Here is a 25,404-nt window from a genome sequence, read left to right on the forward strand (position 1 = left end):
ATCTTTCCTTGTCTTCCATTACTCTGATACTTTGAAAATTATTGATCAGTTTTTTGGTCATATGTCCCTCAGTTTGGGTTTCTTTTATGCTTTTCCACAATTGGACTGAGGCTTTGGGCTGAGTAAGAAGGCCAGAAAGCTTGTAAGATTCTTGCTTTAGATAAGGCTTTTACTATTCAAAGGGCCATAACAATTGGGGGCCAACTCTGTAGCGAGTTGAGAAAAAAAAAAAAAAGCTTTTGAAAGGATAGTGATGGTTTTCATTGAAGAGCTTCAGTTTTTGCAAGTTGCTTCTCTTTAGACTTGAATGGAGGAACAGAGCTGGCTCGATAATTTGCATTAGAAAGCCACAGTTCCCAGGCGAGGGCTTGTAAAGGGCAGGAGGGAGTGCTTGGTTGTATACAAATAATTGACTTCGTGGCAGAGTTTAGACTCTTCCTGAGGTTAATTACAAACCACTTTCTTTTGGAATTGTGTATGGATTACTGTCAGGGCTCACAACTGATGAAACCCCTCTTGCCGTGCAGATGACAGGACATACCACTTTCAAGCAGAGGACGAACAGGAATGTCAAATGTAAGTTGTTTGGGGGTGGGACCTTGGAAGGGCAGTTGTCCTTGGGATTTAACACAGCGTCACTGTTATTTTTCTAGATGGATGTCTGTGCTGCAAAACAGCAAAGAAGAAGCTCTAAACAATGCATTTAAGGGAGATGACAGTACGGGAGAAAATAACATAGTCCAAGAACTGACAAAGGAGATCATCTCTGAGGTCCAGAGGATGACAGGCAATGACGTGTGTTGCGACTGCGGGGCGCCAGGTGACCCAGCCACCCCCTCCAGCTCTAGGACGTTTAAATCCTGTTCCGATTCACAGAAGCCAGTCACTGATTTTCCCTTTCATTTCAAACACCAAGTTCAGCGCAGCCCAGCCTGAGCTCACGCTGTCACACAGAGGCTTACTGAACTGTGTGCAGACTAAGTGGGGGAGAGGGTGGGAAGATGCCTGCCTGCGGGGAGAGAGCCCCATAGAGCTGAAACGGTTTAAATGCTTTTTGAGAAATGAAAACAGAAGCACACAGCGAGGGTGGAACCAGGGTCATCCGGTCATTGTATTGGCTCCAGGCTGCGGCTTTTTCCGGGATTCAATCCGTCCTCCCTTTGTACCGCTTTGTAGAACTTCTGCAGCAACTTTAAGCCGCTGTCTAGTCTGTGACCCTGGAAGAGCCACTTACTTTGTTAGATGTCAGTTTCCCTTTCTGGAAGATGAAGGGACCAGTGGAGATTGTCTGTGAGCCCCGGCCAGCTGCCACATTCCTGAAATGAGGTGTTTATTTCTGTGTTTTGATAAGGCCTACTGGGGTTTCATTTTCAATGGACATAAACTATCGTAGATTTTAACAACCAGTATTTTAAGCGTTTAATGAGCTGACTTATTCCTGTAGCTCAGATGGGCCGGTGTTAGGGGAGCTGTGGAGGAGCGTTCCCTGAACGTCGTGGAATGAGAGACGCTGTGGGCTGCTTAGGATGGCCCTGTGCCTTTTCGTTCCCCTCGTTCTGTGACAACTTCCATTTTAAAAAAGGCACAACGAAAATAGAGTGGACAGTTGAGAAGTGCCGTGGGTTCCTGTTACCCTGGAGGCTGTATTTGGGGGTAATTTGAGGAATTACCTCATGGGGTCTCAGACTGTAAAAAACATACCTTTGGCAGGAGATGCTGCAGGGAGTGAAGGTGGCAAATTGTGCTTTTTCTTAGACGAGGACAGTGTAGTACTTGGACTTCTAAAACACTCTTATAAGGAATCAAAGCTATGACATTTTTGTTTTAAAATGCTAAAAGACAGTCTGAGTGATATAAAACAGTCTAAATGTACACTCATACCCACCAAAAGCATGACAGTCGATTCGGTAGAATAGGTCTAGTGAAGTGAAAACACCAGTGCCCAGGAGTATTTACGAACTCGGATAAAATGTTTATAATTTGAACATTTTAAAAATAATTTTGCAATCAACTAGTGACCAAGGTTGCCATATTTGCCTCCTATGAGTTTCTGAGGGCAACAAGCAATTCTAAAGAGAATTGTGCTTCTGGGCTGTGATCATGTCCTCAAGAATGTTTTATTTGGAATTCCGTGTTTTCAGTAAATTCAGCATTCATCCGTCAAGCATTTCTTGAGCGCCTACTCTGGCACATGGCTAGGAGGCTTCGCTGAGCAAGTAAACATGCAGTGTGGGTGTGGGTTTGAGCCCAGATGAAGGCAGGGCTGCAGTCTGGCTCTGCAGCCTCAAGCAAGGAAGGCCCTTCACCTCTCTGAGCAAGATGGTGAAGACACCTGCCCTGTGTGCCTCCAGGCACTCTTGTATGTGTTAAATGAGAAATTAAGAGAAAGCACCTGTAATTTCTGAAGCTCTCACACTTTGAGCTATTATTGCTACTATAATTGCTTCAACTCTGTGCTGAACAGAGCATGGCATCAGCACATAGTGGGTGTTCTCTGCCGGTTATTAGCGTGTTTGACATATAGACGTGTGTTAAGACAGCCCCCCATGTGGTGCTAGACTTTGTCCCCTTTGCTGGTACCATCAGGTTGGTGATGGAGGTGGTCTGTATCCAGGGACCCTCGGCCACTAGAGGGCGCCGTGTCCTACTTATTCTTGTACAGACAGCCCTGCCCCTTGGGAGTGCTTAACAAATGAATGGAAGGATGGGGAGGTGGAGCCCTAGGAAGAGGAAGGAGAATAGATACGTGCACATATGTGTGTTGTGTGTAAATTGGTGGTAATTAATGATGAACGAGGGTTCCAGCTGCATCTAGGATCCAAAAAAAAAAGGCTAATGATGCAACAAAACTCCATGTTCAGTAACTATGCAGGAAAAAAGTTCAGACCCCTGCCCTCTCCTTACAAGCTCCGATTTTCCCCATTCTCTTTGGCAGATCCTACGTGGCTCTCCACCAACCTGGGCATTCTGACCTGCATTGAGTGTTCTGGGATCCACCGAGAGCTGGGGGTTCACTACTCCAGGATGCAGTCCCTGACGCTAGATGTGTTAGGAACATCTGAGCTGCTGGTACGTTTCAAATCCTTGATTTTGGAGTGAAAACAAATGATCTGAAAGCTAGGTTTTCATTTTGGCACTCGAATCTGTTTCTGTTTCTTAAAATTCCACTGGGCTGGTAGCTGTTGATATTGCCAAGTGGATTTGGGCAATTAGAAACTCACTGGTAATTCTTCCTCCTCAGCTGCTAGTATTATAGTTGAGGGTTGCAAAGCTTTATTCTTTTTTTTTTTTTTTTTTTTTTTTTGGCTGTGCCGGTTCTTAGTTGTGGCATGCAGGATCTTTAGTTGCAGCATGCATGCAGGATCTAGTTCCCTGACTAGGGATCGGACCTGGGCCCCCTGCATTGGGAGCACGGAGTCTTACCCGCTGGACCACCAGGGAAGTCCCACAAAGGTTTATCCTTAAATGAATAAAATGAATTGAACTTATAAAGGAGCGTTGAGACTGGTGTGAGATTCTGGAATAGGATGGTGGCAGAGTCCAGTTCACCCCAATCATGAAGCAGGTGCAGAACCCAGAGCCCAGAGACAGTAAAGGACTCATTCTTCCTGAGTTGTCTGCCGAGTCTGCGGTGCGGTCACTACCTGGCTCAAGCCTCTGGTGGACTTGTCCTCTGTCCCTTATTGTTGCCTTTTGGGAGAGATACTGGTATTTGCTTCTACTGCCTTTGTTTTTAAAGAAAAAAGTGTTTCATTGTTGGTTGGGTGATAACACATAAGCCATGCAGTGTATCAGGGGGTTGAAGCATTTCCTGTAAAGTGACTTTCAGAGCGTTGAGACTGGCCCCACTGAGGAACAAGCATATCACACATGGGCGGTGCTTTGGGGCGCCTAAAACTGAGCTCTTCGGACTGTTTTCACAGTCTATAACTGCTGATTAGAAGGTAGTGTTTGAAATTGTTTCTTGAGGTGGCTGAGCATTGGACAGTGACTATTAAGTGGATATTGATTGCCATTGATTTTAATGTCAAGAGCAGTAGTCTTGGCAGAAAATCAATTACTGTGGTCAGTGGATCTCTCAGGGGGCCGTAAGTCGTACCGATGGCTATTCTGGATCCAGCGTGTCTGAACGTGTAATGCATTTAGGACTATCTTGTCAAATCCTTCCTGTCTTTCCAAGGAGTTCGTTTACGGTCTGGAGGGACAAAGCTGGGAGAAACTAGAGTGGATTCTGGTAGCCCAGTTTTAGTAGCATCACTGATTACTTCAAGTTTACATCTAAGCTAGCCTTGGCGGGACCCAAGCAGTGTATTCTTGGTTACACACTACAGTTATTGTTAGTGTCATAACGCATACAGCCTCCATCATAGAGCTGTGTGTGTGCAGGCGGTATCCTGGGTAACTGGTGATGGCATAGATTTGAAATTCTCACAGTATATTTTCAGAGAAACATAAATTACTTCTCAGTGAGCACTGGTAAACTACCGCAGTTGCTGTACTGCCCTGGTGGTTTTTTTTAAAACAATTGGAAGTGTTACGTGGTTTATGCTGAAGCAATAATTGCTGATTTTGTAGGAGGCACTTTTTGCCTCGTACAGTAATTGTTGATTTTGTACGAGGCAGAGCGCTTTGTGTGTCTTAGCTCATTTTGCTCTTCACTCCAGCCCTGTGGCCCTGGTGTATTAGCCCCATTTTACAAAAGAGGAACTGAGGCTTAGAATGCTTTAACAAGCCCAAGGTTATGTAGTTATCAAAGCACCAGATCTGGGGTGGAGGCCTCTTTAATCTGACTCCAGAGCTCACACTCTTAACCCTTGAGGACTCTCCCTGTGGAGAGCATTTAAACATCACTGCCGTCCCTCCTCACTCCCCATCCTCACCCCTGACCCATGTCTAACTGCCAGCTCTCTGGGAGGGACAAAAGCCCGGCTTTGTAGTCCCAGTCACGTGATGTAAATGCTCCCACCGTGGCCATTTGCAGGCCACATTGCGGATAACTGAATGTGCGGTGGGAAAGACCGCACACATTATGGAGTAAGTTTGCCGCACAAATACAGCTTCAAAAACGGCATAGTAAAATCGTTAGGAAGTGATGAGTTTTGAGTATTACTTTGTTTTTAGTATAGTCTTTTTGTTTGTTTTTTTCTGAGGCTGCACCACGCAGCTTACGGGATCTCAGTTCCCCGATCAGGGATCGACCCCTGGGCCCCTGCAGTGGAAGTGGGGAATCCTAACCACTGGACCCCCAGGGACTTCCCTAGTATAGTTTATTTGATCATGAGTTTATATAATGTAATTTTTAATAACGGCTGTTTAACAGCTGGCTTGTGTAAGCTGGCAGGAGCCTGATCCTGACACATCTGTTATACCTGCTTAAATGTGTCTCAGAAACTTAACTGATGATCTGCCTGAGACTACTGCCTACTGCAGAGAGAAACACCAGAGACGGTTGGAAGGAGAATGTTTCCATTTCGATGAAAAGATGAGCTGGCTTCTGATCCCAGGCTCAGATCTTTGTTTCTTCTCCTGGAGCCTCCGTCTGCATCTCTGTCTGTATATTCTCCTAGGTGTTCAAAGTTTGACCAACTCTCAGCCATTATGGAGAAATCAGGAAGAGGCTGCTTAACTAAGATCTGCAGATATGTCCGATGTCTAATCTCTGCCATAGCTTTAAACTCTCCCTTATCTAAACCTCTTTTCCTGCGTGGTTATCAGAAAAACAAAGGGCAGAGGCCTGAATCACGTGGGGTGTATTCCCACCCTCTCTTTGCCCCTGAACTCTGCCTGTCTGGCCACTCACAGGAGGCGGACGTCTCCCCCTCTCACCCCAACCCTGTTACTGCGGGCATGACACCACCTCCAGACCCTTATGCCTCAGCCATTTGTTAAGCAATAGGTGGAGGGTGTGTGTCAGGTGTTGTTAGTACCATTTGTAAAGCAGGAGAATTTCAAGCCTTTTTAGAGAACCTGGTTCTTTTATTATTTTGCTTAGACAGTCAGATGCCTGAACAAAAGATCTCCTGAAGGCTTGACACACACACTATGTCTGTGTGTTCAGAATTACATCCAGCACATAGTGAGAACTATAAAGTATTAGCTATTATTATTATTGTTGTTACCTTCTCCTCCAAGATGATTTGAACAAAATCCTTCCAGAAAAATCGTCTGCATGTCCTAACGTGTTAATCCGTAGGGAGTCTCCACCCGGGTTAACTGTTCCGTTTGTGAACCTTTCGGGTTCACAGAACAGTGATGTCAGGGTCTTGGGCTGGTGTGTTCATCAGAATACGTTTTCTTGGGCAGCACATGTTAAGTAGACCCCTTATACCCTATTAAAGAGCTAAGAGGGTGAACTGGAAGATAACTTGCTGTCGTGTCTGAGACTGCAGCCCGGACAGGGCTGCTTTCCAGAGCAGAGTCACAGAGCCACACACATGGATGTGCTGTGACAGGAGAGGGGTTTGTGCATGGCCTGATGGAGGCAGCAGATACACGAGCAGGGATTTTCATTTCCTGGCTGGCACTGTGTTCTAAATAGACAGATGCTCACCCCGTAAAGTGCAGCTCCTGTCCCCCCATGTGGTCTCACCGTGGTCCTCATGACAGAAGTCTTTTGCTTAATTCCATAAAGTATTTTCTTGCCTGGGGTTTGTAAACAGTTTCCCCTGATGGTATGTCGTGCCAGTTTCACCACTTCCTTCTTAATTTGTTTTTGTTTCGAAGCGTGCTTGATTCCCATGTCAACCGAGTGGGTTTCAGCAGCGTCCTGAAGGCAGCTGGTCAGCAGTCATCTTGCCTTCCCTTTGCCTCCTGCTTCTAGAGTCACTTCTTACTCGGTGGAGAGAAACTGGGGTAATTGAAGTATTAATTTGATTAGAGTTCAGGGAAGCTGTGCCATTTTCACTGCTCAAGCATGTATCAGCCTAAGATCCTTAGATTTTAAAACAAATCTGCTTTCAGAAAACCTCCTGATAAGCATAAATTTTAAAAAGATAAAGTTCCTCCTTAACGTAGAAGATGATGATTTCAGTTCTGATTTTCAGGTCCTACTTAAAACAGTATTGTTGGTAGGAGGAGCCTAGTATCATATGATCAGTTTCACATCGTAAGTGAAATTAGTAAAGGAAATTTCATTATTATGGAATTGAATTTGAGTTAGTAATTTTAAAACCTTCTGCCATCAAAGAACAGGGTCAGAAACCCCCAGGAGCACATATTACTGACTCGGGCCTATTTTATGACTTTCTCCTGCCTCCTCATGAAGTTGTTAACAAACTGTTAAATATAAAGCAGACCAGCCGACAGCTGGATCTGAGAGAGGGAGTGGAGAGGAAAGCCCTCAGAAACCAAGAGCTTCCTCACAGATCATACTGCGGTTTCACCCGGGTCGGAAATGAAGCCACTCGGGCTGCAAAGAGCAGCAAGAAATGTGGAACCAGCTACCATTTATTGAGTGACTGTTATGCTTCAGGCATTGTCCCAAGTCCTTTGTCTTATCGAACCTAAACAAGAACCCCATTTTAAAAAGGAGGCCAGAGCCTGTGTTCTATTCTTTTTTCTTAAATCACAACTCTGAACTTTTTTTAACCACAAACCCTATCAGAAAAAATTGAGCACCAAAACATATACATGTATGTGATGTAGAGTTATACTTGTACTACTTACTAAGGAGTATATTATATACTTTGCCAAATACACCAAGAGCAGAATTTCTAGAGGCGCAGGTGAAGCGCGACACACACCTCTTTTCGCGCACCACAGGGTATTTCGCGCACCACAGGGTATTTTCGTGCTCCGGTCTTTGGGGGCAGCAGTTTAGAGCTCACTGCTGTCTCTTAGCTCGCCTACCAGGGTCAGGTTCCTTCACTGCCCCGGGCCTTTTTATCCACCTGTATATTAAAGATATGCCATGCGCCCCAAGCTTTCCAGCCTCCTGGGACCTGAGGGGGCCCAGTAGCCAACACCCCATTTCCCCACATGCATTTGGAACCGCTTGAGAGAGCAAAGGTCTGATTTACGGTTGAAAACAGCGGAATCGGCGACCTGGTTCACACGTGTGGTGGCAGCCGAGCCCCAGACGCGGTCTCGGGGCCCAGGCACGGGCAGAGCAGCACACCCGCCAGGTGCTGCCTCCTGTGGGTGCCTGTTCTTCTTAGCCCCTCGGGCACGGAAGTCGTCTCTCTCACTGTCTGCTTCTTTCCTCCGGGTGCATAAAAACAGAGGAAGACAGAAAGTCACAGGAACTGGTGACCCTCCACCTGGAAACATGAAAACAGGGCGCAGGAGTTTCCCCATCCTCACCCCAAACTCTGGAAACAATTTCTAGAGAAAACCTATGGCCTCTTTCTGGCTCAGGGGGCCCCTCAAGGGTTGGTGCTGCAGGTCTCCAGGAATGTGTGACTCCTGGTCCCTGTCCTCAGGGCGCCTTGTGCAGTGAGGGAGACGCACACAGGGTTTCGTGCAAATTCGGGGTGTGGGAGAGCGGGTGTCTAGACCAGGTCCCTGCCCTGCTGCCGGCCCCTGGCCGTCTCCATAGCACTCAGTCCAGCCCGCATCACGGTGCCCTCTTTTTCCTTTTCGTTCACCTCTGTCTCGTTAGACCGAGCCCCTTGGAGCAGGCCTGCGTGCCATGCCCGGAGCCCGGCCTGCCCGAGGGCTCCGCGTGTGTCCTGGGGCTCGTTTCCCTGAGGACGCGGCACCTGAACACCCCAGGGCCCCCCCATCAGCCTCGGTGCGGCCCCACGTGCTGGGGATGGGGCTCTGGGAGTGGAGGGCGTGTGTGTCCGGGCTGTTTAACCAGCCTTCCTGCTGCCTAGGCTCCTGCCCGCGCGGCCTGCTGGACCGCACATTTTCTTGACATGACCCTGCAACCTCCATCGGCAAGTGCCTTGCTTTTGTTGATGGTTCCAGAGGGTTCTCTGCGGGCTGAACTATTTGCTGGAGCCTGGTGAGGCTGCGAGGCGGCATACTTCTCCGCGTTGGACGAGTGTGACGCACACTGTGGTGGCTCCCTCGACCAGCTGTCCCCTAGGAAGCCAGCCAAGCCCAAGCAGAAGGGGAGCAGCTTTCGGACTCCGGGGAATCCTCCTCCTTGCGCCCCCTCCCATCTGCGTGCAGACCAGGAGGCTCCCAGGCGCAGGTGCTGTGCGGCTTGTCCTCTCACTGCCCTGCAGATAACTAGGTTTGGGTGTGGGATGGCGTCCACGTTGCACTGCACGGTGGGGCCTTGGCGTGGGCCTGGCTCTAAACCGGGGCCCTGACGCTGAGGTTCAGCCTGGATCTGGCACCAGGCGCCCCCGAAATCGTCGGGGCATTGGCTCCACGGTACGCCGGGCGCCCTGCTCTGCACCACCCTGACAGGCAGCCCCGTCTCCAGGAAAGGGCGGTGAGGCAGCCTGGGGCTTTGCCACCTGACGTCGCCTTGAGGCCCCGGGGCCAGGGCTGAGGACTGAAGGAAGAGCCAAGGCAGGGCTGCTGAGAGCTTGGGGCTCGGGGCATCCAGAGGCTCTGTTCACTTGTCAAGGACAGGGAAGAATTAGGAAGGCTCCCCACCCGATTATCAGGCTGACGGCGTGTTTCCCTTGTCCTTCGGCCTCCCTCAAGCTCCCCTCTTACTGGCCACCAGGAAGTTCGGCCCTGTCCGACCCAGGTCCCTTTGGCTGTTGCTCCAGCCGGTCCCCCTGGAGTGAGAAGAGGCCACTGGGGCTCAGCCTTTCCTCGCAGGGAAACCCACTCCGCCTGTGTCCACATGCACCAGAAGTGTCGCTGCTCCCACGGCATCGTTTTCAACGTGGAAATGAAAACGTCTGTTCTCTCCAAAGCACTGGGCCCGGGGCTTCCGTTCGGTTTCTTTGTTTCGTTAGATATTGAAGAGTCCGATCTCGGACAGGTCCTGAGCTGGGTGCCGGGGGTGGGATGAAATCCGTGCTCTTAGGGATCCTGGTCACTCCAGATCCGCACATCCATTCAGGAGCGTGCCAGGGCGGCCTGGCGTTTACCTCGTACCTGCTGCATCCAGCACAGTGTCTGTATCAGTGAGCACTGGTGAAGACCTGCTCATTTCTGACAAGTCAGAAGGTTGATCGGCAAGTAAGGACCTTACGTTGGAATAGATACACTTTTAGTGCTCTAGTTTATTGAATGCTTTTACAGAAATTATCCCATTTTATCATTATTACAACCTGGCAAGGTAGGTAGGTAGGTATCTCCATTTTATTATTAAAAAATTGAAGCTCGGGTAAACGGCCTTGCCTGTGGTCACAACGCCAGGAAATAGGACCACAATCTGAACCCGAATCTTGGCTTCCTGGCCCAGCGCCCTCTCTGCTGTATGAGCCACCCCCTCTGCTGGTGTAAGCAAAGGCTGTTAGATCTGTTTCAGCTGGAGCACAGGTTCTTTCTGGGGCGGGGGGTGGGGGGCAAGGAAAGAAACTCGAGCTGGGCCGAGTTACTGATTCTCCCTGTCCCTGGAGGCATTCTATCTAGGGGACTTTTTATGAGAACACTCCTCTGTAAGAGGCATGCTGTTTCTTATCTCTAGTTTTATGGGTACCTTTGGGGTTTGGGTTTTGTCCAGCTTCATTAAAGGCAAACCACTTTATTGCTCTGTTTCTTAGTGACCATTAAATAAATCATCAGCTGTGTGAGTTGTGTATAGCAGTGGAAGGTATTAATAATTGAGTACCCTGAAATAGACTTTCATTTTTACAGCTTGCCAAGAATATTGGGAATGCAGGCTTCAATGAGATTATGGAGTGTTGCCTTCCAGCTGAGGACTCGATCAAACCCAACCCGAGCAGTGACATGTAAGTATGGGGCTGGCTGTTCTCGCTTTCTGAGCAAAGGTTGGCCTTGTCCCCGGCCCCCCCAACCCCCGCCCCGAGGCAGGGGAACAAACAAGCTTGGGTGCATCGATTGTTGCTTCTTCAGGGAAGAGATCAGCCTATGTTGTTTATAAAGTCACTTTAACCGTTTTGGACGTCCAAGTAGAAATTTGGTTTGGCAGCTTTTCTTAGGAGCCAGAGGAAAGAGGATTTGCCAGGGGGCGGGGGCGGAGGGAGTCCTGAGTGGCGCCCTCTGCTGGTGGCGTGTGGGCACCACCTCGCTTCTGCCTCAGGGCAGGGGAGTCGCTCTCCCACCTGCCTTCTCTCAGTGTGAATTCTGAGCCGCGGGGAGGGTCGGTTGTCCTAGATACATGATTATGTCCCGCTCTCTTTCCCAGTGCAAATGTGGGAAAGGTGTTGTTTCCTTCAAAAAGCTTTTCTTTGTTTCTGTTTTACTGTGGGCACAAAACCTGATCAAGAAGTTGCGTGCCTCGTCACGCGTCCAGCTGGCCCGCTGAGGCAGAGCTGACCACGAGGGTACTTCCTGCCAGTCTAATCAAATAAATCATAAATCACCCAGATCACGCTGGTCCTTGCGAGGGAGGCGGATGGGAGACCAGCAAGCTGGTCAGGGCAGTGCCCGGCCTGCCCCCTCAGACTGCAGCCCTGCCCGGTGCCTGTCTGCTGCACTACAGACAGCTGAAGTGCCGTGCAGGTGAGGCAGACGGGGCGGGAGGGAGCAGGCCAGTCCAGAGGAACAGCATTTGAGTGGCGAGCCTGGGTCAGAGGGTTTGGGCAGGGGGGGCCAAGTGAGAAATAGGTGATGAGGGAGAAGAGGAAGAAATTCATTCACCGGGACCGCCTTTCCCTGGGACAGCCTGAGATGGAAGTGCTGGCAGGGCTCCCCCTGGGGCTCGAGCGAGGACAGGGAGGACCAGTGGCTGGGAGGGCGTTGCAGACAGGTGTGGTTCCCCTCCCTTTGCAGAAACACTCTGTGGGGGGCCGGTCTTTGGAAACTGAGGTCACGGGATCTGTGTTCTTCTGCGCTTGGGTGAGGTGACTTAATACGGTGAGGGAGCTTAGACAAACTAAAGGGAGGAGCAGGTACCGTGTGCGTTCCACACCCTCACAGGTGTCAGCGTCTGAGGTGAGCGTGTGTGCGTTGGTGCTGGGTGAGAGTCAGTTCACGGTCGGGCCCTGGAGCAGATGTCAGTGGTGAAGCATTTCCCTGAGATTGGACGAGGTGTGATGTTAGATTCCAGGCACAGGGCTTACAAAGTGATCGTCCTCTCTTGATGAAGATCTGAGTTCCAAATCTGCATCCTTACCCAGACCTGGAGAGGCAGCACGGGACACAGAAAGCTGCATCTTTCCCGATCGTGGGACCTGGGCAGGTTCGTCAACCTCTCTGAACCCTTTTCCTCTAAGAGAAGCAGAGGTGCAGCCGTCCCCACCTCGCAGAGTCGCTGGGACGTGCGAAGGGGTGAAGCGGTCACGCATCTTATACCGGGTTGGTGTCGGCCGCCCTGCTTGCTCGCCGTGGTCGTGGGCAATGGGGCAGCACACGTGCCGGCAGCTGATTCCACACGCCCTGGCAAGTTAGGGTCCTCTCGGGGCAGGTGTCAGTTGGAGAGTTACCCCGAGGAGAGCCGACTCTTCCTGGGATACGAGAAGATCTGTTTAGGACAGGAAACATCATGGCCCACTGCGGCACTTTACTTACTGTCTAATGGATACCTGCTGTCGCGGTGAAGGGACTTGTCTCACAAAATGCTGTAATAGTGATCAACTTTGAACAAAGTATATGGTAAATAATTTCTTCCAGGTACCAGGGCCACTTTATAAAAGCAGATAATTTGTTTACTGTGGGGCAAGATGATTCTAAAAAAATGAATACCATCTGCTTGGGACTCTTGGATATAAACGTTCCGTCTGCACTGAGGCCCCTCCCCGCCCCCCAGCCTTGGCACAGATGAAAAGGACGTTTACTCTTCCCCCTCTTGTTTTTCCAAAATGAGAGCAGGTGACCAATGTAGTGGCAAAATGCCACCTACTTTGATACCCCCTCAGCTGAAATCAGTCACCGGGCTCCCGGGCTCCTGTGGCATTTGGTTCTGTTTGAAAGCAGTCCATCCCACTTTACATTGCACCGAGGTATTTACACATATTTTTCTAATAAATTGCGTCTTACGCGTTTTTGTATTTCCCACCACAATACGTTGCTTGTGGTGGGAAATACATATATAATGAATCAACAAGTCAGAGGTGAAGTCCTAGCTCTGTGGCTACTTAAATAAGCTAATATTTTACTTCCAGATTAAAGTAAATCTGGCTTTATCTCAGAGCAACACACCATCTGCAGATAAATTTGTTGAAAGGGAAGCCAAAGACTGTCTCGTGGCCTGTGACTCCTCAGATGGATTTGGGGGGTGTTGAGAGATATACCTAGGCAGGAAGGGGGGAGCAGCCAGGTTTGCGTCTGCTTCCAGAGGCCAGAACTGTTTCTCTCCTGTGATTCGGGGCCCTCGTGCACGCCCTGTCCTTCGGGAGTATAAGAAGCCCCTCTCTCTGAACACGAATGCCAAATGCATTCTTATATTAAGTTCATCGCCTTTTCTCCAAAAGCCTTATCCTTTCCCAAAAAAAGAGGGCGTGGGGGAATCGCTCCGGCAGAGTGAACTCCCTCCACGAAACCATGGGGCGTGGTGTTGCCCAGAACAGACCTGTACCTGAGCTTGTGGGGGGACGACCTTCAGGGGACGGGACCCGGAGCCCTGGACAAGTGGATAATCCATTTAAAAAGTAAAGGGTCCAGTTCATCTCTGGCCCCTTCCTGACTGTCCCACAGTGATCACTGGAGCCGCCTAAACCTTGGCACATGTCCAGCCCCACTGCCCGTCAGAAGGGATCCATAGAGTTTCATCAGACAGGTTGTCAGTTGTCAACCCCAGATGGGAACCAGGCAGCAGCCTGAGCGTCGCGCTGGCTGGGAGCCCCTGGAAGGAGAGCTCAGTCCAGCAAAGCAGGGCAGCCCCCAGAGCCGTCCGGCTGCCGGAGGGGACGGGCTCCCGTTCACAGCACTGTTGTGAGGGTCAGATGGACAGCACATCTCAATGCGACCTGTAAGCCCGCAGCAGCTGTCCACGTGAGGGGTGATGTGTGAAGTCCACCAGCACGGTTCACACGAGGCTGCGTTTATAAACACCCAGGCAGTGGATTTATCGGGTGAGGCAGTCGGAGTGGTGTTTGCCACCCTGGGAGCCTGGAGTTGACCTGCCCGCTCCCGAAGCCTGGTGGGTTGACGTGGGGGGCTGGGCCCCTGACGGTAGTAGAAGCAGGTGTGGTGGGTGCAGCCCTGGTGGCAGGGTGGGAGTGAGCGGTGCCCCAGCCGAGAAGAGCTGGTGGGTCCCACCCGCCCGGGCCACCACCAGCCCCTCTTCATTCCGTGCTGCCACAGTAATGACATCCGAAACCCTGGGCTAAAGGCCTCAGTGTGCCATCTCATCTAATCCTGCAAAGCCCTACAAGCAGCTGTGCTCACGATACAGAGGTTGAGCAGCCAGCCCAAAGTCACCGGGGGGCGGCGGGGGGGGCGAGCGTGGAGCCAGGCTGAGATCCGGCCGTGTGACAGAGAGCCAGGCCCGAGTGACTGTGTGCTCTCAGAGCTGACCACCAGCCTGGCGGGGGTGGGGGGGACGACCCAGGCCCTTTCTTCTAGTTCAGCCTCCCCTGCCTGATCTTGTGAAATTTCAGTGTACCTCGCACTTTCCAGGAAGAGGGGACAAAAGAAGCAGGGGGCTCAGTCCTCTCATGTCATTCTTCCTATATCCCTGGCAGCTCTATTGGCTACAGTTAGGTTTTTGTATTTGAAATTTGGTTTTCCCTGACATTCTTTTTTTTTTTTAAAGAGCTTTGTTGAAATGTAACTCACATACCATAGAATTCACCCATTTAATGTACAGTTTACTGGCTTTCAGTATATTCACAGCTGTGCATCCATCACCACAAGCAATTTTTGAACATTTTTATCACCCCAGAACGAGCCCCCATACCTGTTAGCCATCCCCGACTCTGTCCCCTCACTCCTCCCAGCCCTGGGCAACTGCTTACCTGTCTACAGATTTGCCTGTTCTGGGCATTTCAGTAAATGGGATCACACAGTGTGTGGTCTTTAGTGTTTTGCTTCTTTCACGTAGCTTAACGTTTTCAGGGTTCATCCACATCACGGGCTGTGTCAGTGCTTCCTTCTTTTTGTGGCTGAATCGTATTGCATTGTGTGGACACCACATTGTGTTTACCTGTTCATCAGCTGATGGACACTGGGTCGTTTCTTGGCACTTCTGACTTGATTGTCACTTGAAGTAATTAGTGTTTCCTGTCCCTCAAAAATCGTGTCTACATTTTTTATTATTGCTGCTGCTGTTTGTTAAAGTCCTTGGAGCAAAATGCTGAGTCCTCGGGACCAGGAGCTGCTGTTTTTCTTGCTCTCTGTCTTTCAAGTTCATCGGTACTTTCCGAGGCCCTAAGGACCTGCCATGAGCGCAGCAAACGTGTCAGCTCATGCCCTTCTCACAGGCCGTGTGCATTTGCACAGATAAGAAGAATTGAGGCCACATACTTGCCCAGGGTCGCGCGTCAGTCTGTGGTGGGGCAGGGTTTGAGCCCAGGCTTCTTTGGCTTCCCTGGAGTTGCTGCCGCTCCGAGCTCCTTTGAGAGGCGGGGTCTGCACACACAAGGCCGCGTGAAGGCCAGGAAATAGACCACCAAGACGGACAGTTCGTTTGATTCGTCGGGTGTGTGGTGAGCCTGTCTGCCAGGCACGGTGCCCGCAAACAGGAAGACAGGCTTCCCATGAGGGCTGCCAGCCCCGCGACCTGGCCGCTTAGCCCTTAGACTCGGGCCTTGATGCCACTTGTCTTGGCAGCTGGAGGGTTTCCGGCCTCTTGAAAGTGCCTGGGGGCTGAGTGAACACAGGTGCCGAGGGGGAGCCACACGGCGCCTGCTTCCTGCTTCGTGTCTCTCTGCCAGTGCTGCTTATTACAAGGAGGGTGGGACGGGATTTTTTTTTTTTAAGTAGTTATAGATGAATGGATGTTGGATCTGTTTGAACAGAGGCCCTTAATCATTTACGAGGCAACTGTGTTTGATTTCAGGAATGCAAGAAAGGACTACATTACTGCCAAGTACATTGAGAGGAAGTACGCAAGGAAAAGACACATGGATAACGCGGCAAAACTTCACAGCCTTTGTGAGGCCGTCAAAACAAGAGATATTTTTGGATTACTCCAAGCATACGCTGATGGTGTGGATCTTACCGAAAAAGTCCCACTGGCCAATGGACATGTAAGAAAAGACCTGTAAAAACAGAAAAGAAAGGGTGAGAGGGCGGGGAGTGGCAAGGCAGTGTCATCAGAAATGCTGACAAAATCGTGTGACTCTGAAAGAAGAGGCAGTGAGTCCTGGGGGAGGAAATAAGTGGTTGATTCTTCAACCAAAACTGTAATGGCAGCTCTGGAAAGAAGGTCCATCCCTGGGGGAAGGAGCATCTTCTCAGAGGCCTAAGCGCCTCCTTCTGTCTTCCGAGAGTCGCATTAGCGCCTCAGGCCAGCCTCGGCTGCAGCTCCCGAGGCCACACCGGGAAGGAGAGCTTGGACCACGCCTGGTGCACCGCTGTCCAGCCTGCTTCTCTTGCTCTCCTCCCTGCGGGGAACTGGGCCAAGAGGGTGGGGTCTCACCGTCGGGATCTGTCTGCAGGAAACCACCAGTGTTACGGCGGGTGTGTCCTAATTCTCTTCCACGGGTGTGCTCTTGGACGCACACTCACAGCCCCCTGGACCCTCCTTACCCTCAGAATAAAGGCACACGGGACTGGGTCACCCTTAGAAGCTGAGCACGTCGTATGGAGCCATAATGTTCAGTGTTCGAGAGTAAGATAGGGAACTGCAGCCAGGGTGCCCAGGGCCGCGTGTGCTCAGCTCAGAGCTGTGCTGCAGCCGAGGAGGAGGGGGTGGCCCGTTGTCCCCCTCTGCCTCACGTTCCCCGTTACCTGGATCTTCCCTTGGCCTCCAGCTCCCTCCCACCTACCTGCCTGAAACAGCCTTCAGTTGTGAGTCTTCTCTCCCACCGGCCAGAACTTCCTTCAGAAGAGGCAGGGGTAGTCATGTGCCATTCAGTAGGAACTGAAGGCAGCCCAGGTATTAGCATTGATGGCGTTATCTGTAAGTATAGAATGAAAAAGTTTAACCCGGCATTTAAGACATACATTTATATTTACCCAGGGAGCAGGTATAAGAGCCCAGGGAACCTTCCTGGAGTCTGAACAGAGACCCCTCTTACAGGCAACACCTCATGTTGAGATGCAGGGATGAGGGCAGAAAGATCGAGAGGACTTTGCCGTGAAACCCCTGAATTCCTCATTGTTTCCCGTGGCGTAAGGAGGAATAGGACCAGTCTCTAAATTGCAGGTTCCCAGGGGCAGAGTTTGCCATGGAGATTAAAGGGGCCCTTGGTATCTTAGAGGTAACGTTTTTCAAAGGAAAGATTTAGAGGCTTTTGGAAGAGAAATACACAATTTTTCTCATGTGGGACACAGAACCGAATGCTCCCCTTGGAATATTCTGGAATGTTTCTGCTTGATCTTCAGGAGCCGGATGAAACTGCCCTCCACCTTGCCGTCAGATCCGTGGACCGGACTTCTCTTCACATTGTAGACTTTTTAGTTCAGAACAGGTAGGTGTTCGAAAATCAGGGAAGGTGTTTGATTTCGTTCCTTGGTGTTTCTGAGACTGGAGCCAGGGGTTGCCCCATTGCTTTAGTTGTGTGGCCAAGATGCTGGAATTTCCCCGGGTCTGAATAGGAATCATGGGACAGGGACAGTGCTGCCAGGTGTGGGGTGTTCGGATGCAATCCTAATAAAGCCCCCTCCTGGGGTCTGCGAGCTCCCGCCTCTAGTGTCTGGGACTCAGGGAGACGCCCCGTCGATAGGCCTGCTGAATTCCGAGCCCCGGGAAGGCAGCCTCTGTCTGAGGCCCCCACGACCACCCCTTTGCTTGTGCCGTGAGGTGCGGGTCCCACGAGGTCCAGGCGGGGCACCCTGAGCATAGGGAGAGGGAAGCAGGAAGCAGAGACCCTCCTCCAGCCGCTGGCTGTGCTGAGGTTGTAAACCGCAACACGGGGTTGTGGGCATTTTGCGTGGTTGGAAAAGCTGTTATTTTTAATTAGAAGTTGACTTTAGAGAGGACATGCACGGACGGCTTCCCTGGACCCAGGAGTCCCATTTGGTACGTTCTGCCTCGCTGGGTGCGGGGCCTGCCTGGCAGCTGAAGGCCAGTGGTGAAGCCCCGTCAAGGAGCATCCTGACTGCCTGATCCTGGCGTGGGTGGGTGGGTGGGTGCTGGAGGGGGCGGTGCTGGTTAAAAGCCGCAGGAATTGGCTTCAGGTGGAATAGAAGATTCCCAAGAGCAGAAGCAAGGAGAGATTTTGCATTTTGAATCTTCTGCCATTCCTGGCTGTCTTCAGAAGAAGAAATGGCCAGAGGTGGAGGAGCTTGGGAGGCAGTTCCTTCCCCAGGAGCCGGGAGTTGTCTGGATGCCTGGGGGAAGCTGCTCGGACTGCCCTGTCCTCTGATGGAGCCTGAATGCTGTCCCAGAGCCAGGAGCGTGGCGGGGGCCAGCTCCGTGAGCAGCTGAGCGGCGCCGTCCCCCTCGCTGCAAGTTCTCAGGGGCAGGAGAAGGGGAATCCTGGTTTCTTTTCTTCCAGAATGGGAGGAGGACAGCAGGAGTAGAGGGGAGGTCAGAAGCGAGGCTCCTTTTTCACGCTGAAAACGTAGCTGCTTTAAAAAAGAAAGGGAGGGCAGGAGGAAGGAGTAAGTGTCGCTGGTTTCCTCCTGACGGGAGCTGCGGGCATCACCTCCTGATGGTCACCCTCCTGTCCCCGCGTGTCTGTCCAGCTCCCAGCAGGCCCAGGGCCGCCTCCACCAGTGGGCTGAGTGGCTTGTCCTGGGATCTCCTGGTTTTGTTTTGTGTTGGAAGAATGTTTGTGGTCTCCTCACGGTTCCCCCATAGCCTGTTTTCAGGGCAGCCCAGAGGAGCCTGGGGACTCCGAACTTTGGAAGAACGGCTTTTCCCCTCCCTGGCAAGAGTGTTGTTAGTAAGGTGAGAAAAGCTCACCCCGTCCTTCTGTGGGGGACAGACTGGGCAAGTCCCGCAGCTTCCTAAGGCCCAGACGGGCACTGCCGGTGAAGCGGGAGGGATGCCAGGTTCACCTGCCTGTGCCCCCGCTCAGGTGCGCACAGGTGCCTTGCTCCCCTTCTGGCGGGCTCTGCCGTTGTTGTTTATTCCCCGATGGCCTTAAGCCAAGGCCTCCTCCTGCCCACAGGCAGGGCTGGTGCTGTGGGCCCCCCACCCTGGAGGAGGATTGAGAGAAACCCTGCCCTCCGTGAACCTGAGTTCTGGCTGCCTCTCCCGGGGAAGGAAAGCAGCCGTGCCCACCGTTCGCATATTGTCTCTGGCCGCTTTCAGGCCAGCCTGGCAGAGCTGAGAGTCCCTGCCCGGGCAGCCCCAGTCCTCTGGCCTGTGGCTCACTGTTCTCTTTCTCTGTTCCCGTCCTTGCCAGTGGGAACCTGGACAAACAGACAGGCAAGGGCAGCACGGCCCTGCATTACTGCTGCCTGACCGACAGTGCCGAGTGCCTCAAGCTGCTGCTGCGGGGCAAGGCCTCCATCGGCATCGGTGAGCCTGCCCCCACCGCCCCGTGCAGTTCCTGGTGCGGGGCTCGGCAGAGCTGGGGAGTCAGCCCCGCCCTGCAAGGCTGCTGTGGTCTCGTGCTCATCAGCAGTTTCCCTCTGCTGTCTTGTAGGCTTGCCGTCACGTGCAGGCATTTTCTGAGAGGCAGAGGATGGCCCTGCGGCTGTCGCTGGTACCCAGGTGACCTGGACCAGGTTTGGGCATCTCGCCCTCCTGTTCCTGACCCCCACCTGGGATCATGCTGAGCCCCTCGCTGGCTCTGGGTGGGCATGTTTACTGGTGAGAGTCACTGTTCACTGCCCCTCGGTTCCTTGGCACCAGGCCTCCTCCACGAGGGACCCACGTCTGCTTGGCCTTCATCCCTCCCTCCCCTGCGGGACCCTGACCCGTAGCCGGCCAGGCACAGTCTAGCCCGAGGGTGTCCGGCTGTGATGGTGTCCTGAGGTGGAGCTTTTGAAAACTGTTAAACAGAGCAAAGAGCAGAGAGAAGGCACGTGCCTGCTTGCGAGCCAAGTTGGGTTTTTTTCTTTTTAAATTAATCATCAAATCTCATTGACTGAGGCTCATTTAGAAGAAAACACACAATTCCAAATCTTCAGACTGCTTAAAAGGAGGTGTAAAGTCTTCTACAGTCAGATGCCTGCAACTAGATTAGCAGTGCTTTTGGTTAGAGAATTACCATGAGCTGCTTTATTCGACAACTGATACCTTGGGTATTTATTTCCATTAGTTGGCCACTTCAGTGGTTTTATCTTCATTAGATTAGCTCAAACCTTGTCTTGTAAAACCTTACCGACTGCACACTGCTGCAGTTCTGTACGATTTCAGGACAGTCCAGCACCGACCGGGGCAGACTAGCTGGATTTCATTAGTCGCGCTCAGTTCCGCTTGGTGCTGCTTCGCTGGGTCTCGTTTTAATTGCCTCTCAGTGTCAGGCCTCTGCTTGCTTTTGCCGTAACACGTCTGTTCGTTCCCCCGCCTCTTAGCCAACGAGTCAGGAGAGACGCCGCTGGACATCGCCAAGCGCCTCAGGCACGAGCGCTGTGAGGAGCTGGTGAGTCTGCCGCCAGCCGGCACGGACGGGGTGGCGTTGGGGGCGCTGCTGCTTGGGGAGGGCTCTCTCGGAGCCTGCAGGAGGCTCCTGAGCGGATCCCAGTGGCCTAGAGGGGACGGCTCGGAGAAGGTGTCCCGGGGCCCCTTAGGAGGTGACCATCCCCCTTACGGTGACACTCGGAACACGAGTCGGTGTGCGCCGGTGGCGCATGTTGACGGCGGCCCTGGCTTTGTCTGGGGTGAGTGGAGCCGAGGCCCCACTGAGTCAGGCCGGGTTTACGGGGGCTCCACCGCTGCGGCTTGGGAAGGTCATGCCAGCTCTGCCCGCCGTCGCCTCGTGTGTGAAGGGGGGTCAGGCATACCAGTTCGCAGGTCTTTGGGGGGGATCGTTGTTGAACTCTGCAGAGCAGCAGGAGGGAGTAGGTGCTCAGTCCATGGCACCGTTAACAGTCGGAGCCGCAGCGCTGTAGGACTGCTCACAGCTATTATCCTAAGCGCTTCATGTCCAGTACTCATTTAATCTTGATAATTACCATAAAGCATTAATTAATAGGTACCTACTGTTACCCCATTTTACAGATGAGGAGACAGGTACGGAAGGGTTAAGTAACTCGCCCAAGACCACATGGCTACTGTCTGGCTTTGGAGAAAAGTCAGCCCCTAACGTGCTAAGACACCCATTTATCTAATGGATTAACGTCTCTCCTGTGCACCGAGAATGGAAACAGCTGTCTGCCTTCCCGGAGAGAATTGAGAAGCGTCATTTTCCGCAGGGCTTTATTCTCTCGTGCTGGTCAGGAAAAGCGGGGTTAACAGTTAGTGAACACATTCCTTCTCCCCAGATTGAGATGCTCCCATGTGCCGTTGTGGGTACCTGCAGGCTGACCGTCACCCTTTAGATCTCAAACACCCCTTGGCTGCGTGCTGCAACTTTGCAGCTTACAAAGCACGAAATGGGAGTTGTCGGGTTTGAGCCTCAAGGTTATCTGTGGATTAGGGAGTGGGGGCTTGACCTGAGACGCAGCGAATTGGATAAGCCAGCCTCATACTGGGGTGCAGGCTCCCTGCCCGCTGCCTCTCGGCTATCTTGGTGGACACCCGCTTTACAAGGCCGAGGATATGAGCAGCGTCACCGACAGTGCTTTGTTGTTCTCAGCTGACCCAAGCCTTATCTGGAAGGTTCAATTCTCACGTTCATGTCGAGTATGAATGGCGCCTGCTCCATGAAGACCTGGATGAGAGTGATGACGATGTGGACGAGAAGCTGCAGGTCCGTGCCGGCTTGTGGAACGCTAAGGGCATCCTTCAGAGCCGTGTGGGTCCTGGCCTGTAATTAGGGTGGAGAGCTGTTTGTAGAAAAGGAAATACAGTCTACTTTTTGTTTCCAGTGATCTCAGTAGGTTTGTGGTTTTACCCTTCCCATAACTGCCTCCTGTCTCCCAGCTCCTACAGACGTGACTGTAAACAAACGATAATTATGTAATCAGAGGCAGCTTCTCACCTTCTGATAAGAAGGAAAGGTACAGAGAGCCTTGGATTCTAGGGGATTTTAGAGGGAGCTCTCTCACTATGGATAATGTGATAAAGAGCCAGGTTCCCCCCCAGGAGCAGTGATCATGTTCACCTAGTTGATCTTTAAAACCTTCACTGAAATCACTGACCCTTAGAAATCACTGGGTCCAACTCATTCCTTTATTAGATGGGGTCATTCAAGCCTCAAGAGAGGGGATGTCTTGGCCACAGTGAAGCCGGTATTTGGAGACCAACCTGGGGCTCTTGCCTCCTGGTCCAGCCTCTCCTCGTGGTGCTCTGTCCTGTGCACTTGAGGGCACCCCTGGAAGGTTGCCACCTTCACACGAGGCTCAGAGTCAGACCCAGGAAGGCTGACTCCAAAGCCCATACACCTAGCTGCTGTGAAATTAGTGGGAAAGCCGGGTGTAACGTTTTAATTTTTACTGTAGGATTTTAATGTCCTGATGTGTATTGATGTCTGATTATTTATATGTGGCATTTCCAAAACCTATTGGACTATCCCAGTTTATGGAGCAGTTAATATCCGTACTTATGGTTTCTTGGAATAAGAAATTTCTGAGTTAGCTATATAATGGTATCAAATTGAGGGGAGCTGGCTATTTCACACTTAGATTTGCCGTTAAAAGGGGAGAAGGTTTGAAACACCTGCCCTGGAGCGAGTGCCTCTTGGTCAGGCACACGGCACATCCCCGGGGCTGTGCGGGCAGTGACTCGGCAGGTGCCGTGGACCCAGTGAAAGCCCGGCAGCGGCGCTGACACTCGTCCCCACCCCTTCAGCAGAGAGCGGCGGGTGGTGGTTCGCACAGCTGTGGGCTTTGTTGGAATTTAAACGATGCATGAAGAGCCACTGGCCATTGAGCTCCTCGTACTGGAGCTGGGCGTGAGCTGTTGGTTGGCCAGAGCCTTGGCCGGGCGGGTGGTCCCGTGAGGGGAGGAGGGGTTGACTGCCGATACTGCTACCTGCTAAGCTCTGGGCACTGTGCTGGCAGTTAAAGTTAGACCCACTAGGGAACTCCCTGGCGGTCCAGGGGTTAGGACTCCGCACCCTCATTGCCAAGGGCCCAGGTTCATTCAATCCGTGGTCGGGGAACTGAGATCCCGCATGCCGCGTGGCGAGACCAAAAAATAAAAAAAATAAAAATAAAGTTAGACCCACTTATCAGATGAGAAATAGGATCAGGAAGGTTAATTTGCTCAAGATCACAGCCAGTATAACGAAGCTGACTTTGAAATACGAGTTCCATCTGATTAAGTCCGTGGCTCCATGCACATGACTTTCAGGCGGAGCAGGGGTCAGCAGACTCGTAAAGGACCAGCAGACCTGGACCTTATGCTTTTACGAGTCTGCTGGTCCCGGGGTCAGCAGACTCGTAAAGGACCAGCAGACCTGGACCTTATGCTTTTACGAGTCTGCTGGTCCCGGGGTCAGCAGACTCGTAAAAACGTAATAAATGTTTTCGGCTTTGGTGCAACTCCTCAGCTCTGCCGGGGTGGCTTGACAGCAGCCATAGACGCTATGCAAGTGATGGGCATGGCTGCTTTCTAACAAAACTTTATAAAAACAGGTTGTGGCCCCATGGGCCGTGATCTGCTGAGCCCTGAGTTCGAGGACTCTTAAGCGTTCCAGTTCCTACGGGAAGAAGACGCTGATCTCCCCCGAATTAGCCGTATAGCTCTTGGGGATCAGCTGCGGCTCTGCGTGCCTAGAGCAGCTGCACTGTTCTGCCGTCAGAGAAGGATGTTTATGGAGGGGACATGCAGTGAAATACGGAGCTAGGCTGAGGTAACTCTGGATGGTAAAGGTGGAATAGCTTGTATTTTAAATTCTTCACAGAATGAAGAATTGTAAGTTTCTGTAAATCATGGCTTTTTCTCGTGGGTGTGTTTCCGTCAAGGGACATGGTAAGAGTGAGTTTTAGGTTTTGCACTGTCACGTAGCAGTAAAAATGCACCGTGCCCAGGTATTAGACTGGTGTACCTGAGGCTGTACCCGGTGCGTCAGTCGCTGTGACCGAGAAGAGGTCCGCGCGTCTGTATCCCACACGCCTCTGCCCACTGCCCCCCCGCAGCCCAGTCCCAGTCGGCGAGAAGACCGGCCCGTCAGCTTCTACCAGCTGGGCTCCAGCCAGCTGCAGTCCAACGCCGCCAGCCTGGCCAGAGACGCCGCCAGCCTGGCCAAGGACAAGCAGAGGAGCTTCGTGCCCGGCATCCTGCAGAACGAGACGTACGGAGCCGTCCTGAGCGGCAGCCCACTGCCCAGCCAGCCTGCGGCCCCCAGCTCCGCCAGTGCTCCCCCACTGCCCCCGCGGAACGTTGCCAAAGGTACTGAGCTGTTGGTAGCCCGTGGCTGCCCGAGCGGTGTCGTTGGGATTCTGCTTTGGGGGAGCTGTAGTTGCTTTGCCCCCCGGCTAGCTAACGTGTGGGCCAGCGTCAGGACATGTGTTTGCATTTGGGGTCCTTTGTTTTGTACTTACGTTGTTTGCTTCCTAAAAGAACTCTGTCATTCTTGGGATGGTGGTAGAGTGTCTTGACTTCATTCTCGTTCTGGGCAGGGGTGTGGCACGTGTGCCTCGAGGGATGCAGGGACGCCACCAGGGTAGGCCTGAGATGGAGGGGTCAGCACCTGGTGCCGGTCCCTGGATGTTTTCCTGCAGACCTTCTTCCTGGTCTTTTTCTCTTTGCGGTCCACCCCTCACTACCCCTCCCTTTGCCTCCATTCTTTCCCTTTTTGTCTTTCTCCTACCTGTACTCAGCCAGCTTGTGGCATCCGATTATTTCCTACCTCTGTGATCCCCATGCAATGAAGGATAAAGAGATGCTAACTTGGGAAACGGTGCTCAGCCTAACTGTAAAACTAGGAAATAGGCCCCGAGGGTCCTACCAGCGCCTTAAGTGCCAAAGCTTCCTGTGCTAACCTCAGTCGCTGTGTCACAGCACAGTGAGTTTGACTCAGCAGATGCTGGTTTTTGTTTTTATAAAAATGGAAACTTAAGCCCTCAGAGGTTTAGTGATTTGCCCAGCAACTGAAGGCCCACTGGCCATGATGCTCCCAGGGGACGGGGGGCAGGAGCCTCCATGGGGCGTGATGTCTGGGCCCACGGCTGCTGTAGGCCGATGGTGGTCCCAAAAGTAAATCCCAAGTTGCATTTGTGCGGGAGCTGCTCTCCGGCAGGGGCGTGTAGGCGCGTGACGGTGGTGCCGCGAGCCCCGGGAGGGAGGAGTGCGCACGTCTGCCGTCCTGTGGGGTCTGT

At 52.1% G+C, this 25,404-nt stretch overlaps 1 protein-coding gene across 4 annotated transcripts in view; it reads left to right on the forward strand.

Moving 5' to 3' along the window:
* Window positions 1-25,404, forward strand: part of ASAP2 (ArfGAP with SH3 domain, ankyrin repeat and PH domain 2) — a 161,678-nt gene that overhangs the window by 125,745 nt on the left and 10,529 nt on the right. For all 4 annotated transcript variants that reach the window (XM_024118649.3, XM_024118651.3, XM_024118650.3 and 1 more), the window contains 10 exons: window positions 528-576; window positions 654-820; window positions 2,936-3,069; window positions 10,711-10,805; window positions 15,977-16,166; window positions 17,467-17,552; window positions 19,437-19,552; window positions 20,554-20,621; window positions 21,777-21,890; window positions 24,223-24,475. In XM_024118649.3, the coding sequence (XP_023974417.1) occupies window positions 528-576; window positions 654-820; window positions 2,936-3,069; window positions 10,711-10,805; window positions 15,977-16,166; window positions 17,467-17,552; window positions 19,437-19,552; window positions 20,554-20,621; window positions 21,777-21,890; window positions 24,223-24,475 (1,272 nt within the window). The remainder of the gene's footprint in view (window positions 1-527; window positions 577-653; window positions 821-2,935; window positions 3,070-10,710; window positions 10,806-15,976; window positions 16,167-17,466; window positions 17,553-19,436; window positions 19,553-20,553; window positions 20,622-21,776; window positions 21,891-24,222; window positions 24,476-25,404) is intronic.

This window comes from Physeter macrocephalus, chromosome 12 (assembly GCF_002837175.3).
Source record: "Physeter macrocephalus isolate SW-GA chromosome 12, ASM283717v5, whole genome shotgun sequence".
NCBI lineage: Eukaryota > Metazoa > Chordata > Mammalia > Artiodactyla > Physeteridae > Physeter > Physeter macrocephalus.